Raw genomic sequence first — 18,864 nt, 5'->3', positions numbered from 1 at the left:
AGTCTGCGCAAAGTCTGGTTCAGTACTCGCAGGTCCAGGATTGGTCGCAACCCACCGCCTTTCTTCGGTACGATGAAGTAATGGCTGTAGAACCCTTTCTTCATCTCGGCTGGAGGGTCACCTGTCTCAGGGGCGCTTCGAAGCCTTCCTCGGGTTCTTGGCATTCGGCCATGAGACGGGTGGCATCTGCTTCCTGCGCTGGGCTCCATGCCAGGGCCGGACCATGGGGGCGGGCTGTGGTGGAGTCGATGTTGTAGTTGCAGGAGGACGGCCTTGGCGATGAGCAGACGGGGTGCGTGGTCTTGTGCTGCAGCAGGGCAGGATGTGACATATGGCCTCCGTCTGCTGCTTCACCACCGAGAACTGTTGGGAAAAGTCCTCGACGGTGTCGCCGAATAGGCCAACCTGGGAGATGGGGGCGTCATGGAACCGTGCCTTGTCAGCCTCTCGCATCTCAACCAAGTTAAGCCAATGGTGGCACTCCTGGACCACCAGCGTGGACATCGCCTGCCTGAGAGACCGCGCCTTGACCTTCGTCGAGCGCAGTATCTACATCAATCCTGGGTCAGAACTACCCTCGTGCAGTTCTTTTAGCGCCTTGGTTTCGTGTACTTGCAGGAGAGCCATGGCGTGCAGGGTGGAGGCGGCTTGTCCAGAGGCACCGTAGGCCTTAGCCGTCAGGGACAACGTAAACCTACAGGCCCTGGACAGGAGTTTTGGGTGCCCACTCCAGGTGGCGGCGCTCTGTGGGCACAAGTGCACCGCGAGCGCCTTATCCACCTGGGGGATCACCGAGTACCCCCTACTTCCCATTGAGGTCCCCAAATCGCCCCCAGTGATAACCAGCATAGCCTCATAACAATAGGTAGAAGGACCGAGGTGGGGAGCCGCTGGGGTGGCTTGCTTTCTGCAAGCCGTGACCGCAACGTTGCCATGGTCACGTTCTCGCAATGAGGACAAGACCCATCCACGAACGATGTCTCCGTGTGGGCAGTGCCCAGACACGTAAGACAGCGATCGTGGCCTTCAGAAGCGGAGAGATAACGACCGCAACCAGGAATAACACACAAATGGAAAGGCATCTTTAAAAAGATATTCCGTGTGTGCCGCTCTTTTAGAAAGAAAATATACTCTTTTTAGAATATACTCTTTTAGTTGTTTCTGCCGAAGCCCCCATGGGCGTTCTCTGCACTCCACGGGTGCAGAGGGGGAGGAGCCGCTGAAATGCGCCGTAGAATCCAGCAGATGAGGTGAATGAACTTCGCGGATGAATTCAGCTTCAATGAATAGAACTGCTCGGCTCCGAAGAGAAAATCTGAATGAGTGGTTTCATACCAGCTCCTTTTATACCCGTATGTTCAGGGGAGTGGCATGAAAATTCCACTCGCCAATTCTCATTGGCCTTTTTTCAAAAAAGCAGAGGTGTTTAGGGCTCCCAAGAGTGATCCCTAGTGTCACTACATAGACACAACGTCGAGTGAGTGACAGATAGGGAACTAGATGGCACTGGCACTAAGGTGAAACCAATTAAAGTGAAAAATGAAAATGCTCTCATCATTTACTCACTTTCATGCCATCCTAGATGTTTATGACTTTCTTTTTTCTGCTGAATACAAACAAATATTTTAGAAGAATATCTCAGATCTGTAGGCCCTTTCAATGCAAGTGAATGGTTGCCAGACCTTTGAAGCTCCAAAAATCAAATAAAGGCAGCATAAAAGTAATCCATATGACTCCAGTGGTTTAATATACAGTACGACTTCTGAAGCAATGCAATCACTTTGGGTGAGAAACAAATCAATATTTCAATCCTTTTTTACTATAAATCTCCACTTTCACTTTCAGAATGTGAAAGTGGAGATTTATAGTAAATAATAACTTAAATATCTGTTTCTCACCCACACCTATCATATTGCTTCTGTCGACATAGATTTAACCACTGGAGTCATACAGATTACTTTTATGCTGCCTTTATTTGATTTTTGGAGCTTGAAAGATCTAGTCACCATTCATGTGCATTGAATAGACCTACAGAGCTGAAATATTCTTCTAAAAGAACAAAGTCATACATATCTGGGATGACATGAGGTGAGTAAATGATGAGAGAACTTTCATATTTGGGTGAACTATCCCTTAAAGTTCTTTTTTGCTTGCACTCCCTGTCAAACTCACATTGAGTGATGCCACCTGGAGGTGGATGGTTCATTCAAAAATAACAATTCTATCATAGTTTAAAACTCCATGAGGGTGTGTAAATGATAAAAGATGAATATGATTTTCTTAATTCCTTGGAAGACAAAAGGACATATTTTGCAGGGACCCACTAGGGGGCCTCAGCACATGTCCAAGGGGGCCTCAAAATGACTTAAAATTGATTTAAAATAAGAAATATTAAAATAATTAAAATAATCCAACTTCATTAAAATGCAAAAAATACTTTAAGATGTATGCCCACAAATTATAAACAGACTCTTTCTGAAACTTTTAGAATCAAAAAATTATCCATGATTAATTATTTTAATCAGACACCTCTAGTTTCAGGTGAGGGGGCCTTAAAATATTGTCTTGGACACTGGGGGCCCTGGAGTCAAAAAGTTTTGAGAACCAGTGGTCTAGGCTGTGAAGGCTTTTTTCCATACAGTGAAAGTGGGTGGTGATTCACACAGCCAAGCCCCAAAAAGGACAAAAAAAGCACCAATAAAAGCAGTCCATACGGCTCATGTGCTACATTCCAAGTCTTCTGATGCCATTTGATAGCTTAACAAACAGATATTTACAGTAAGTTTTTATTTTCCAACATGATCTTATTGTTATTGTTAGGGGTTATGTCAGGGATTCTTAAATGTCTATTAAATAGTAAAAACTTTAACTATACAAATATATTTATAATATGAAGGATTTGTAAATATTTTAAAATTTCTAAAGCTGTACCCAGGTATAAGTTTTTACTTTCAGTACATTCAAATTGTATGTTTCAGCATCTATACATATGTACAGAAATATACATATAATAAATATTAGTAAATGTTATGTATTAATACCTATGAATAATAATGAGATCTGGCTGTATTTGCTAAAAATGTTCCCCACTCTGGCTCTCAAACCTCATTTGCATTTGTGTAAATTCAAACTTTGCACCTCACAACACGTTGCCAGGTTTGTATGCACAATGAATGAGATTAAAATTAACATTTTTCCAAAACCAGATTATCTGAACTAAGTTATCCACATTATTTTATATGTCCTAATCAATTTTAGGATAAACATCTGAGACAAAGTTGATACCTTAATGAAACATGAATTCCATTAATTCTCTTGATCTATGAAAGAGCAACTTCTATGAGAGATAAAATGTTCATCTGGGTTAGGAAAGAGCTACGGGGAGGAAACTGTTTGTGTTTACACATATGAGTGGAAGAACCTCCTGCTGTGCTGAGCAAGTGTCCGCCCACGAGACAAACTAAGCCATTCTCTCAGTTCCTGTCTCAGAGTGAACTCCCCCTTCCTCTGTAATATCATGCAAGGCTCATCTATAATATCTTGTTCTGCACTTCTCTCTCAGGATACATAATGACTACCAACTCAAGTAAGTTTCATTTTATGATGGGAGAAGTTTGTAATCAAATGCATTAACAGATTTTTTGGCATTAAATTAGCTATTTTGAATGTTTTAGTATATTAAACACAAAACAGCTGGCAAAATATTATGGATACAAACATTGTTTTAATGTGCAAGAAAGGCGCAAAATTGTAATTTTTACATCTCTTTAAAAATGTAATTTGTAAAAATTTAAATAAGTTGTCATTTAAATTTAAAATTAGGGAGATGAATTAAAGTATGTAACCTTACATAATGTGGTTTATTTCATGTAGGATGAAATTTAGTAGTCGTATATTGATGCATATGGAAATATATATTTGTTTTGATAATTTAATTTATTAATTGCAATTTATATATTTTTAAACCATCAAATTATAATCTAATTCATCCTAGTGAATTATGATTTTATAATCTCATTTTATTATCTTTCCTTATGATAACTTTGATCTTAATAATCAACTATGTTGCTTTAGGAAATTTTGCAGTGGAAAAAGTACAGAGAATTCTCAGAGCTTTGTCAGAGAGAAAGTAAAACTAAACATTTGAACAGCTAATCGAGTAAAATTGAAAAAGTGCTTTAAAATATGTACAAGATAATTTGCTAACCATATTTTCCAGTCAGCTGTTCCAAAATAATTACTGTAAGTATTGCTAAATCAGTGAAAATTGATTATTGAAATAAAGACTAAATATGGTTGATTGAATAACTACAGAAAATGCAATCAACTGCATAACATTATTTGTGGAAACAGTCAGATTATCCAAAGTTCTTTAGCTTACAAAAGTAATCAAAAAGTCCTTAAAATCAAACACTGAAATTAGGGTTGTCGATTTAACGCATTAATTCAGTGCAAATAATTATATAAAAAATAAATAAATAATAATAATAAATAAAAAGTCAACACAATTAATTATACCTTAAACATTTACCACCACCTTAATGTTTTGCTAGTCCCAGTCAGCAGGAGGCAGTAAGAGAGCAACATGCAGCTGAACAGGCAACAAACCACAGACAGCAGACCTGAACAAGATGAAGACCCGTTCTTGTGTTCAAACATAGCTGGATAGAGCACAACTCCAAATGCAGGGGTCTCGAGATGTGTTTTTCCAAGTTTAAACTATGTTTAACTTGACACAGCATCCTAAACACTGGGCCTCATTCATGAAACACGAGCGGAACGATTTTTTTGTGTAAATTGTTTATAAAGCCGTTCTGACGTAAAATCTCGGATTCATGAACGTTTTTATATTTTTAAAACGTTTTTTTGCTACAAACTAAATTTACACCTGCTCCCGACCACATGTAAATCATGCATAAGACATCCGAACGTGTTGTGCTCTTTCAGGCAAACTGTCATGACTACGTTTTGATAGAAGTGAAATTAAATAAGTAATGAAAAAATTTACTTATAATTAAATTAGTGAAATTAACCTTAAAAATAACATAAATTAGTTAAAAAAAAAAAAGAAAAAGAAAAGAAAAATCGCTTTTTTTTTTTAATCATAGCATATACTTATTCAGAAATGTTCCTTTACTGCTTGAATTAATTTTTTCAGCGTATAATTTTTTCCCCAACTATGCTACCATTTTTCTAGCAGAAGTGCTTGATTTTTTCTCAAAAAATCTGGTGGGACAGGTTTCTTTTTATTTGATATGAGATCTGTAATTTAGGTTTCATATTTTAGTATAGGCATCGGTAAACTGCAATCAGTTGATAATGTATGGTCAATGCTAATGCTGTTAAATCCATAAATAAACACATCATGGGCAGGTGCATACACAAAAGAACAGGGAAAAAATAGAAAAAGCCCACACATTGCTGTATAGCTTGCAAATCTGTAATATCTTACAGCATTTTGGGCATTCTACTAATTTCGCTGAAGATTCTTCCAGTTGCAATTAGCCTATATCACCGTTACTTTGATGATTTACCGGAGAAGTTTCACAAATGATGCTAACGATGCACTGCGAACTTAACCAGAGAAGGTTAAAGGAATAGTTCACCCAAAAATGAAAATTTGCTAATAATTTACTCACCCTCAGGCCATCCAAGATGTATCTGAGTTTCTTTCTTCATCAAAACAGAATTTAAGATTTTTAGGATTTCATTTCAGGCCTCCTCTTTAAACAATGCAAGTAAATGTACTCCATTTTTTGACAGTCCAAAATGCACATGACACGTGACATTACCAACGAGCTTACGTCATACCTCTCATGAGCGCGCGTCACAGAGATGTACGGAAGTGAACATCTGTAGTTACAAAGTGTATAAGTATTGTTTTGTTTCTAAAAATAATCAATCGTTGGGTTCAGAAGAACTTTATTTGTTGACTGGAGTCGTGTGGATTATTTTGATGCACCCTAAATATGCATTTTGGACCGTAAAAATTTACATTCACTTGCATTGTTTAAAGGAGAAGGCTTGAAATGAAATCCTAAAAATCTTAAATTCTGTTTTGATGAAGAAAGAAACTCAGATACATCTTGGATGGCCTGAGGGTGAGTAAATTATTAGCAAATTTTCATTTTTGGGTGAACTATTCCTTTAATGGTGGTGGACATCCTCCTCCCGGCATGAACTGAACATTTTTTACACTCATGTCAAACCATTTTTATTGACTTCTTAAACTGTTTGATTCACAACAGAGCATCATATGACAGCAAAAACATGCAATGAGATGCTTTTGTGCTAGCTAAATCAAAATTTTATGTGAATGCACTTAAACATGCACATAAACACAATTTTATTACTGTTCCGCATATAAGCTAAAAGCATTTACTAGGGAGACTGGTGCCTTCCTTATATGGCATTTTCATGGCCGTTGATTATGATAATTGTGAATGAACATCCACATGTCCCCTCTTTACGAATGTTTGGAATTCACTAAAATGCACACGTTTTACAAACAAATCTGGGAAGTACAAAGCGTTTGTGAATCTGGTGGAGTGTTTTCGGGAAGGTCCATTTTACACGCAAATTACTCCGAATTTACTTATATATTTATGAATGGAAGGACCATTGTATTTATGACACAACACAGCCAAAGTGAGACACTCCAAAAATGTCCGCCTGATGCATGTGTACATAGACATGCCCTTAGAAAAGCCCTGATTATAAGTCTACCTTGGACAGATTGACGAATCACTTGCAAAATGGATTGCTGTGAACTGTAGGCCAATGATAGGCTTAGAGTTCAACAGGGCTAAAGGCACGCCCATATTTTGTTTGTTTTTTTTCTGTCTCAAAGTGTATCAGGATTGAAAAAAATACATTTATTTTCATTAAACATTGACAGAGCAAGATAATGTGTGTGAAAAGAAATAATAACAGAAGGTTGCTTTGATTAAAAATGTTGTTATAGGGCAAAATTTTGTGTAGGTACAAATAATTTTTATCCTTGCTCCAAGTAAACTTGTGTTCCCTGTCTGTCACTCACTTGATGTTGTGTCGATGTAGTGATACTAGGGGTTCGATCTTGAGAGCCCCAATCACCTTTGCTTAAAATAGAAAAGGCCAATGAGAATTGGCGAGTGGAATTTGCATGCCACTCTCCGCCCCTGGACATATGGGTATAAAAGGAGATGGCGTGCACCACTCATTCAGATTTTTTCTTTGGAGCCAAATGCATGCTTGTGTTCATCCTCTCACCTTTCGCTTACACTGCTGGATTTTATGGCGCATATCAGCAGACACCCTCGCACGGTTGAGTGTTATGCTTCCCCTGGGCGCTTCGGTGGCTGAGTCCGCAGGTGCTAAAAGAGTATATTCAAAAGAGTATATTTCCTTCTAAAAGAGCTTGCGCAAACACTTGCCGTCTTTTTAAAGATGTCCTTCCATGTTTGCGCTACTGGATGTGGCCGTTATCTCTCCCCTCCGGACAGCCATGAAATCTGTCTCAAGTGCTTGGGGCACCAGCACGCCGAGGCAGTTTCGTGGAAGGGTTATGTTCTCATAGCGAGAACATGCCCATCAGAACGTTGCGGTCGCGGCTTACTTCCTTCTTCATGAAGCAAGGAGCCACCGCGGCTGCTCCCCAACCCACTCCTTTCTGGGCTGATGCTCAGCCGGCTGGGTCAGCAAGCACCACGGGCGATCTGGATGTGGATATGGGAGTGTTTTCGCCGGCTCAACCACCGCGGACTTCAGTCATTAATGACGAAGGCTTACAAGGCCGTGGGTCAAACCGTTTCCGCCCTGCACGCCATGGCCATCCTGCAGGTCCACCAGGCCAAGGTGCTGAAAGATCTGCACAAGGGTAGAACCAATCCAGGACTGATGCAGGAACTGCGTACAGCGACTGACCTCGCCTTACGGGTGAGCGCACCCTGGGCCAGACAATGTCCACCCTTGTGGTCCAAGAGCGGCACCTGTGGCTCAACCTTGCGGAGATGCGTGATGCCGAGAAGATCCATTTTCTCAACGTGCCCATCTCCCAGGGGGGGCTCTTCGCCCATCAGTTCTCGACGGTGAGGAAGCAGACCGAGGCGATTAAGAACATCTTGCAGCAGCGCGACTCTGTGCCTTCAGGCCTCCGAAGTCCCGCGCCCTGTCTGCTTCTCGCGAGAGCCATTCCACTGCGGGGCAAACATGTGTGGTACTTCCTGGTTGGTAAGTCCATGTGATGTATTCTCCACATGTTAACCTCCCCTTTGGCAGGATGTGGTCTCCGCGGTGTCTTTTACTGTGGGGGAAAAAGAATTCCTTCCCCAGCGCGAATATATCTTAGTCCCAGCTGTGAATTTTCCATTTTAAAAGAGAAAAAGAGACAAAAGGTCAAAAGTAACAGGTGTTACTTTTTGTAACTTATTCCCATTTTAAGTACGTCTTATTCCCCCCTTGGGGTACGAGGGACTATGCAACTTATCTGGGGCATTGGGAAGGTTATGACGGGGCTGTGTGCACTTGTTAGTTCAGCATTGTGGCAGGAGGGACACAACGTCTCATTACCTCCATCAGGGAACGGAGGTTACGCAAGTAAACATGACGTTCCCTATCTGTCACTCACTCGACGTTGTGTCGATGTAGTGACACTAGGGGTCCCTATACGAAACGCCACAACTGGCTGAACTGTGTTATGTGAACTGGCGGTGTGTGGTGGGCAGACCACTGTGTGCCTCGTAGTCAGCACACCAGGTCGACACGTAACCTCCCCCAACATAGTTATGAGTGTCGAACGGCCCTTTGGGGACAAGTCAACCACCCAAAAGATAGAGACAGGTTAACCCAGTCGTGGCCTCATTTCCCTGAAAAGACGGTGACAGACCGGCGTGATGACCACGTGATGTGTTCCGCGGCACCATGCCCATCTTGGGACTCGAGTCTGAAGCCAGTGCTGAAGCGGTCTCATATGCATCAACCCGAATGTGGTGGCCACCGCTGAGAATGCCATATGCCCCAGGAGCCTCTGAAAAAGTTTCAGTGGAACCGCTGTTTTCTGTTTCTCTCGTTCGTGAGGCACACTGTCAAAGAGACTGAGTCCAACTCCAAACCGAGAAAAATTGATGCTCTGAACCGGGAGGAGCGTGCTCTTTTCCCAGTTGACCCGAAGCCCTAGTCGGCTGAGGTGTGAGAGCACCAAGTCCCTGTGTGCGCACAACATGTCCCGAGAGTGAGCTAAGATTAGCCAGTCGTCGAGATAGTTGAGAATGCGAATGCCCACCTCCCTTAGCGGGGCAAGGGCTGCCTCTGCGACCTTCGTGAAGATGTGAGGAGACAGGGACAGGCCAAAAGGGAGGACCTTGTACTGATATGCCTGACCCTTGAATGCAAACCGCAGGAAGGTCTGTGTCAAGGAAGGATCAAGACGTGGAAGTACGCATCCTTCAGGTCTACTGCCGCGAATCAATTTTGATGCCGGACGCTCGCCAGAATGCATTTTTACGTCAGCATCTTGAACGGGAGTCTATGTAAAGCCCGGTTCAGTACTCGCAGGTCCAAGATTGGCCGCAACCCACCGCCTTTTTTCGGTATGATGAAGTAGGGGCTGTAAAACCCCTTCTTCATCTCGGCCGGAGGGACAGGTTCTATCATGCCCTTCCGTAGGAGGGTAGCGATCTCCACGCGCAAGGTAGCAGCGTTTTCATCCTTCACCAAGGTGAAGTGGATACCGCTGAACCTGGGCGGATGCCCGGCGAACTGAATCGCATAGCCGAGTCGGACGGTCCGGACCAGCCATCGCGACGGATTGGAAAGCGCAAGCCATGTGTCCAAGTTCCGTGCAAGGGGGACCAAAGGGACAACGTTGTCAGACGTACCGGCAGGTGGGGACTCGCGGCGGGGCAGAGCTCGAGGTGCCACACCATGTCATGGCCGTGCTGAGTCTAGGGACATCGAAGCACTTACCTGGCTCCTTGTGACCACCCCCAGAACAGCCTGGGACAGGGGAGGAAGAGGCCTGTCCTCGTGACCCATGGAGACTGTCACATCGGGGGCGGATTTGTGCCACAGCTGGGCGTTCAGGGGCGGGAGACTGCCGCTGGAGTGCCAAACCTGCCAAATAGAGTGGTGGACGGTGGTCGTTACGATGGCCATGCACACTGGATATGTTACCCAGGGAACAAGGAAACCGCAGCCACTTGGGCATGCAGCACAATTAAATGCAAAGGTAACAAAGATTTTCTCCTCCCGGCCTTCGACCGGGGGATGGAGAGGTCTGCTTACCAGCTCCAGAGCAGCGGGTTTCATCGTCCCTGGGTCGCCCATCTCAAGGGCGCATTGAAGCCTTTCACGGGTTCTTGGCGGCCGCGAGATGGGTGGCGTCTGCTTCCTGCGGTGGCCTCCACGCCGGGGCCGGGCCAAAGGGGTGGGCTGCGGCAGAGCCAGTTCAGTCACCACAGGGGGATGCCCTTGGCGATGAGCAGACGGGGTGCGGGATCTTGAGCCGTGCCGGGGCAGGATTTGCCGGATAGCCTCAGTCTACTGCTCCACCGTCGAGAACTGCTGGGCAAAGTCCTTGACGGTGTCGCCGAATAGGCCAGCCCGGGAGATGGGGGCAGCAAGGAATGGTGTCCTATTGGCCTCACCCATCTCGACCAGGTTGAGCCAAAGGTGGCGCTCCTGGACCACTATGTGGACATCGTCTGCCCGAGAGACCGCGCCGTGACCTTCATCGCCCAGAGAGCGAGGTCGGTCACCGAGCGCGGTTTCTGCATCAATCCCGGGTCAGAACTACCCTCGTGCAGTTCTCTTAGCGCATTGGCTTGGTATACTTGCAGGAGAGCCATGGCGTGCAGGGCGGTGGCGGCTTGTCCAGCGGCACTGTAGGCCTTAGCCGTCAGGGACGACGTAAACCTACAGGCCCTAGATGGGAGTTCCGGGCGCCCGCGCCAGGTGGCAGCACTCTGCGGACATAAGTGCACCGCGAGCACCTTATCCACCTGGGGGATCACCGAGTACCCCCTGGCCGCTCCACCATCGAGGGTAGCGAGAGCGGGGGAGCTGAAAGATCGGGACCGGGCAGTAAAAGGTGCCTCCCATGATCTTGTCAGCTCCTCATGCACTTCCAGGAAGAAAGGAACTGGGGCAGGGCGGGGCGTGGCTGTGAGCGCCGCCCCGAGTCCAGGAACCAATCATCGAGCCGCGAGGGTTCCGGGGAGACTGGAGGGTTCCACTCTAGCCCGACACTCACGGCCGCCCGGGAAAGCATGTCCGTCATTTCCACGTCAGCCTGGGACTGGGTGACCATTCCCGAAGGAGGAAGCCCAGTCGAAGCCACTGCGTCTGACTGGACGAGACCACTCTCCGATGCTGTGCTCGATAACTCATCTTCTTCCCAGGGTCTGAACGAGGGGTCGAACTCACCCTGAGACGAGCCGGCGATCTCGTCTGAGCACGCGACCGGGGCAAGCGAGCATGCTGGGGAATGGGAGGTCCGTGGGGGGATACCTGGCGGAGGTGGTCCCATTGATGTCCCCAAATCGCCCCCAGTGCTAACCGGCACGGCCTCATACCCGTAGGTAGAAGGACCGAGGTGGGGAGCCACTGGGGTGGCTTGCTTTCTTACGAATGCAAGCCATGACCGCAACGTTGCCATGGTCATGTTCTCGCAATGAGGACATGATCCATCCATGAACGAAGTCTCCGCATGGGCAGTGCCCAGACATGTAAGACAGCGATCGTGGCCGTCGGAAGCGGAGAGATAACGACTGCAACCAGGAATAACACACAATCGGAAAGACATCTTTAAAAAGACGTGTCTTTAAAAAGACGTTCTGTGTGTGCCACTCTTTCAGAAAGAAAACATACTCTATTAGAATATACTCTTTTAAATGTTCTGCCGAAGCTCCCAGGGGCATTCTCTGCAAACCACAGATGCAGAGGGGGAGATGCCACTGAAATGCGCCGTAAGATCCAGCAGAGAGAGATGAATGAACTCGGCGGATGAATTCAACTCAATGAATAGAACTGCTTGGCTCCAAAGAGAAAATCTGAATGAGTGGTTGCCTACCAGCTCCTTTTATACCCGTATGTCCGGGGGAGTGGCATACAAATTCCACTCGCCAATTCTCATTGGCCTTTTAAAAAAGATCAGAGGTGTTTGGGGCTCCCAAGAGTGAGCCCTAGTGTCACTACATCGACACAACGTCGAGTGAGTGACAAATAGGGAATTCTAATTCCCAATGATTTAAATTATAACTGTAGTGGAATACAGTATTTTAAATACGTAATCCCGTTACATGTATTCCATTGTTCCCCAACCCTGTTTATATATACGGTACAAACAGTATCGGGGTTTCCATTAGCCAGTAAACAGCGTTTATTGACCATTAAAACATCCCAATGTCCGGTGAAAATATTAACATGAAGCAACAGCAACCCCTTTAGTTGATGCCATAAATGTACAGTGTGACACCATCTCAGTGATGATAGTGCTTCGTTGCTACGGAGGTTTAAACTTTCACGACAGCTTATTTCCATATGTATTTTGCTATAAGTAGGGGTGCGTCTCAATCAGCTCCCTAACTCAGTATAAAGGCACTGATCAGGGAGTCTCAACCGCAAAAACTTTCCAGTGCACTGAAACATTCGTTCCCTAAAAAAATCCCACAATGCACCGTAAAAACCAGGGAGCATTGTTGCAACTATCTTCCCTTACCGGAAACCTCGTCATGTCTTCTGAAGTCTCTCATGTCGTTAGATTACTAGCACAAGTGTAAAAATATGAATTCCAAGCCTGATTTTCTCTTTAAAAGAGATGTCATTCATTCATAATTACCATGAAATTGAAACAATCTTTTAAATATTTTTATTTCTTTATTTACATCATTTATCTGTTATAATAACATTGTATGTTTGAATATCTTCAAGGAAAATTAAAAATTGTGTCATTTATACAGCAATGGTGCTGATTAATAACAGCTGCGCTTCTATGCGTGAGCTCGTTAACATGTAGCAGGCGATTGACTCATAAGTGTCCCAATGTTCAGTGGGTCAGTACCCTTACCAGTGCCCGAATTTGTGTTCACGACATACTGATTCACGACATAAGGAGTTAGGAAGATGATTGAGACACAGGGTAGGTCTATATTCCAGACTCCCAAACTCAACTTCTCTTTTTATAATGCCTTGATAATATAACACAAGGTACAGTGATATAATACACATGGAATAATGTACAATGAGAATAACAGGTATAGTATACAATGTGCTTCATCTAAAATAATTTAAGAGAAAACACTGCTCACAGTCATTTCTTTATTTAAATTGTTGCAATACTTTGTTATATTGTCCTTGCAATAAAAATAGCAGTGTTTTTGCAATTCATTTGTCTAAAACATTGCATGTAAGGAAACTTTTTATGGGATATTTTATTATGAGCTTAGTGCAATCAGAATATAACAGGCACAGTGATATACATATTAAATAATGTACATTTAAGACAAAACACCATAAGCAGACTTTCAAAAACAGACCAAGTTTATGTGTGCAGTACAAAGGGTTCATGAACTGCAACTATTTATTTTTAAATATATAATTTTCTGGGGGTATGTATCAACTGCTCATCCAATCCAGTGTTTGCCAATTGATTAGTGCCACCAACGCGCTGGATTGAGCAGCTGCAACAACTCTGTAAAAATGACAAAAAAGCTCTTTTCTCATTGGTCAGTCAGTTTTCATCACAGTCTGTAGAAAAAAAAAATCAGACCACTCTCTGTAGAAATAACCTTAGGATTGTGAATAGTGGTATTGGAATTCATTGTTACAGTTCAAAAGCGTGATCGGAACTAACAATCGCACCGAAAAAACGGGTTTGGTGTGAACAGGTCTTCACGCTGATAGAAAAATCCTATGAGCAAGGTTTGTTGCTATGTTTTATTTATTTTACATTAAATGATGTTGCCTTGTTAGAGTATTTGGCGTTAGATTTATTTGGGTAGCGTAAGAGTTGGCATCCCTGATATTATTTGTGTGTGCGTGTTTGTGGTTGGGGTGGGGGAATGTTTATACCAGCCCTGTGATAACCAAAACCTTTTCAGAACAGACCCACACAGACTCTGACAATAAAAAAGGACTCTGACCCACTTTTGGTCATGGAAACCCAGTTAAAATCCTGTGTTGTAAGTGGCACTTTTAATTACTGAGCACCAGCAAAAAGACCTCTAGGGGCGAATTCACCAAACAGTTGTGCTACTTTTGCGTGTGGTATTTCGGAGCAAAATGTTGCTTCTCTTTCACAAACCACCCCACAATCACAACTCAGTGCAAACCAGTGGTGTAACCAAGGGTGGGCCGGGGTGGGTCTGTGTACACCCAGGCCCACCCAGAATGTTAGAGATTATTCTTTGACTTCAAATATATATTTATATAGTATAAAAAAAGCATCAATTCTGATTTCTGAAAGTGTGAAAGAACTTGAGTGCGCCGCTTCTCTGTTGTTAAGGAAAATTTGTTAAAAAACTTGGCACATCCATTTTTACTGAGGCCCACCCAAAAGTAAATTCCTGGCTACACCCTTGGTGCAAACATGCCTCATTTCCATGTAAATTAGGCTTATTTCAGATTGCATTTCATTCACAATTTACATTGTGCCATTACCGCTAGATAAATGTAGGCTGACAAATATTTTAATTAAAAGAGATATTTGTGTAAATTTTCTGTCGAACATAGAAGCACTAATTCATCAAATGATGGAGAAGAGCAATATAACCTTGCATATATCCAGACACATGGTGTAGTGAAGCGCACTTTCGGCATGTTAAAGTGATTATTCAGGTGTCTGGATCACAGTATTGGAGTGATGCTGTTCAGTCTCTGCAGAGTGAGCCAGACTGCGGTGGTCTGCTTCATCCTCTGCAGTATACTCACTCAGAACCGACCTGTGAGATCAGAATTGTGCTGTGCAAATTGCATTCAGTACATTTTATGGATGTGTTTGCGTCATTGCCTGATCAGAATAATTCCTGAATCGAGCGCTAAAACAGCACGATAGCGCTTACAAATAACCAGCGCTTTTACCGGGCACAATCAAAGTCCCTTTCAAGGTAAGTCAGTTCACTCAGCAGCCATCTTTAGAATGCTCCTGGACAGCTATTTTCTATGGGTACATGTGGCATAAAAGTACAGCTCTTATGTACTTGAATGGGGAAAGACCAAAATAAAAAAAAAATTAAAAAACGGTTGGTCACGATTACGATCAATTAACATATTTCAAATCAGCAGTAAAATCTGGCAACAGTGGTATCATAAATTGTACTTTTTTAGCTCAGGTCATGCTAAAAAATGCTATTTTTCAGACTTCCAGATAATGTGCATGCATGTTCTTGAGTTAACTGACAGGCGATGTCTGTATCTAAAATGTGATTTGCTCTTTTACCTATAAGGTGGGACTTCCTTTTCTACACCCATCATATTGGGTGTTCCAATTTCTTCCATTCATTTTAATACAAGTGGTGAATGCCCCCCTGAACTATCTCAAAATATGTCCTTACATTGTCAAGGCAAACAACCTTTCTTTATTTTTCTGTGTTTCAGATATGGACTGCATCAATATCACTCAGACAGTTGGGAAGAGTAATAGCACCAATGTCAGCAGTGTGTTTACATGCCAGGTTTTGCCTGTACTCTACACTGTCATCTGCGTTTGTGCGGTCATTGTCAATGGACTTGCTGCCTGGATCTTCTTTAGGGTTCCCAGCTCCTCAGTCTTGGTGGTTTACCTAAAAAACATGGTGATGGCAGATGTCCTGATGCTATTCACCTACCCCTGGCGTGTGGCGAGTGACCTGGGTTATGGTGGCTTGCTGTTGAAACTGATAGTTTGTCGCTACACTGCTGTACTATTCTACCTCAGCATGTACACAGGAATTATATTTATGAGCCTCATCAGTTTGGAACGTTACTTCAAAATTGTCCGCAGCACGTCTAGCGTGTCTTCCCTTTTGCAGCGTGTTCCAGCTGGAAAAGCTATTGCGGTGCTATCTTGGGCTGTGATGGTGTTTTGTATGCTGCCAAACGCAATTTTAACAAACCAGCCCATTCAGAAGGATTTTTCCTGCATGGGCCGAAAAAGTCCACTAGGGCGGCGCTGGCATGATATTTCAGCCCACTTCACCGTTGGAGTCTTTTGGGTGGCTCTCCTATTAATGGTGTTTTGCTATACCTCCATCGCTTGTCACGTGTACCGCTCATACAAAAGGGTGCAAAAAGACAGCAGTGAAGCAGGACGACGGTCAAATCGAAGCATCTTCAGCTTGCTGGCAGTGTTTGTCTTTTGCTTTGTACCTTACCATGTTTGCCGTGTGCCCTACACACTTAGCCAAAGGCCTCAGGCAGGGTATAGTGGGCAGAACCGCTTCATTCTCTTCCAAATGAAAGAAGCCACACTTTTCCTGTCTGCTCTTAATGTTTGCCTAGACCCCATCATTTACTTTTTCATGTGTAAGACATTCAGAGAATCACTGCTACAGAAGATGTCTTCTGTAAAAATTGAAAACAGGAGGACTTTCATAGGAACTGGGCTGAGTATCAGCAATCTGTGAGAGAAGGAGAGAGAGAGAGAGAGAGAGAGAGATAGAGAGAGAGAGGAAGGAAACTATGGTTTGTATAAGATTCAAAACCACATATATGATTTCCTTGCATGCAAAAATGCAGCATGACACCCAAAATATTGCTGGTGTACAAATTTGTTTCAAGGCAGTTAACCACAAAACCAAAAGTTAACCAGAGTTTAGAAAAACATTTGCTGGCAAAAAAAACATCAACATTTAAAGGTATAGTTTACCCAAAAATAACAATTCTACAGCCTAATCTCATGAAAATTGCGTTATTGTGAAAACAAAATTATATTATGTGGTTCATGACAGGTACAGTATATCGCAGCAGTCCTGAGGAGAAATATCCACTGTGTGCCGCTAAAGCAAGCTAAATGTTCTCTCAAACCGATTAGGTTTTTAAGGTTAATGCTCTATTAAGTTTTAAATCAACAAAATCGACCACCCTAATCTAAACCTTAAACCTAAACCTTACCAATAGTGTCATTAAAGAAAATGTGAGATAAAAACTGCAATTGCTGAAGTGACCAAATCATTTTATGGTCCTTATGACACTTTCAGCTCATGAGTCAACTTGCATGCTCAGTGGGACTCATACTCTGGTCATTTGCATCACAAATGCAAAGCTCTATCAGTTGAGCTACTGCACAATTTAATCACATTTGAACAAGCTTGTAAATGTAGTTAGTTAGTTAAATGTTAGTTAGTGTAATGGACCCTTTTCACAGACCAGTTATGATGCGTTCTGCCTTCTTTAACAACGTTAATGTAGCAAACTTTTTTATATTTCCAATTTTACAAATATTTAGTGTAAATTTATAACATTGCACTTTGTATTGTATTACCCTGGAATAAGTTTTAAAAAATCAGTTACCATAGCTGCGATGAGGCTTCTAACACAGCTGCTGTGGGAGTGACTTAAAATTTGGCCTGTTTCTCTCTTCTTACTGCTTTTATCCAGCGCTCAATATTTTTTATCTTCTTTTGCAAAGATGTGAAAGTGTAGTTGTTGAATTTTTTTTCTTTTGCTGTTGGAGCAAATGGGTAAGCAAAAATTTGATTTGCTTGGTACCCCATTCACCGCCATTCAAGTTTATCCAACTATAATGACTTCCGCTTTTGTGGACGTGTGAAAAGGGTCCATGAAAACACATTACAATTCATCATGCTACATTACATTTTTTTAGATGTCATAAGACGGCATTGTGTGAGAAACAATGTGAAAAGTGTTTATGAACTAATAATCTGCCATTTTACTTACAGGGAATTGCCATAATAAAACATGCAACAATATTAAAGTGATTCTATAAGATCAGGTTGCAGTTCTGTCATTACTCATCCTGTCATTACAAACCCATATGTGGAACACCAAAGGTGAATTTCTGAACAACATCCTAGCCACTGTTTTCATGTTATGAGAGTGAATGGCTGTCAAGCTCCAAACACATTTTAAAAATAAATAAAAACATTTTAAAATATCATGAAAGTAGTCCATATGACTTCTAAGCTGTATTCCAACTCTTCTTAACCCATACAACAGCCCATTCGACGAGACCAGTGTTCTTGTCAGTGTTGTCAAATGGCATAGATGCACACAAGTTGTGTAATACATATGATTTTTGGAGTCCTTTTCAGAGCTGTGGAGTAGGAGAATATTTTCAGTGAATAATCTTTCTGTTCCTCAAAAAAAGTAAATCTTATGGCTTTAGAAGAGTGAGAATACAGCAAAAAAATAAAAAATAAATAAAATAAAAAATTGTATGGACAACTTTTATGGTGTGGTGCTCAAAGTGAGTTAAATGTTCTCCCAAACTTTTTTTTTTTTTTTTTTTTTTTTTTTTAATAGATGTTTCTTGTTTCAGAATTTTAAGGTTAATGGTCTAGTATTAAATCAACAAAACATACCTCCATCTCCTTACACCTTAACTTAACTGACAGTGTGATAAAAAGCAAATGAGAGTTGAAAAAAACAATTACTGGAACAACCACATCATTTTGTGGGGCTTCTATGACACTTGTTTGATGACTTTTCAGGAAGTGCAACACCATCAGCTGAGCTACCCAGTATTGGATTGCACCTGAACAAGCTTGAAATGTAGTTATGTAATGCAAATGTTAAAATGTATTGCTTTCCAAGTCATGCACTACACTGAAAACCCTAATAAGTTCATTGCACTCATTTGATTGAGTAAACTCGTCCCCTCAATTCCATTGAATAATGGGGTCTCCCAAAACTTGAGTATTTAAGTTCATTTAACTTGGTTTTCAAGTA

The 18,864-nt window shown here is 42.6% G+C and overlaps 1 protein-coding gene across 1 annotated transcript; it reads left to right on the top strand.

The window, feature by feature from the left end:
* Positions 1 to 3,484: 3,484 nt before the first annotated feature.
* On the top strand, positions 3,485 to 17,939 carry LOC127422004 (P2Y purinoceptor 14-like). The gene is made up of 2 exons (XM_051665307.1): positions 3,485 to 3,586; positions 15,574 to 17,939. Exons 1-2 carry the CDS (start codon positions 3,571 to 3,573, stop codon positions 16,578 to 16,580), a joined length of 1,023 nt encoding a protein of 340 aa, XP_051521267.1. The 5' UTR covers positions 3,485 to 3,570; the 3' UTR covers positions 16,581 to 17,939.
* Positions 17,940 to 18,864: the final 925 nt, after the last annotated feature.

Source organism: Myxocyprinus asiaticus, chromosome 31, assembly GCF_019703515.2.
Source record: "Myxocyprinus asiaticus isolate MX2 ecotype Aquarium Trade chromosome 31, UBuf_Myxa_2, whole genome shotgun sequence".
NCBI lineage: Eukaryota > Metazoa > Chordata > Actinopteri > Cypriniformes > Catostomidae > Myxocyprinus > Myxocyprinus asiaticus.
Note: the sequence above shows the minus strand (reverse complement) of the source record. Positions and strands in the feature narration are given on the sequence as shown.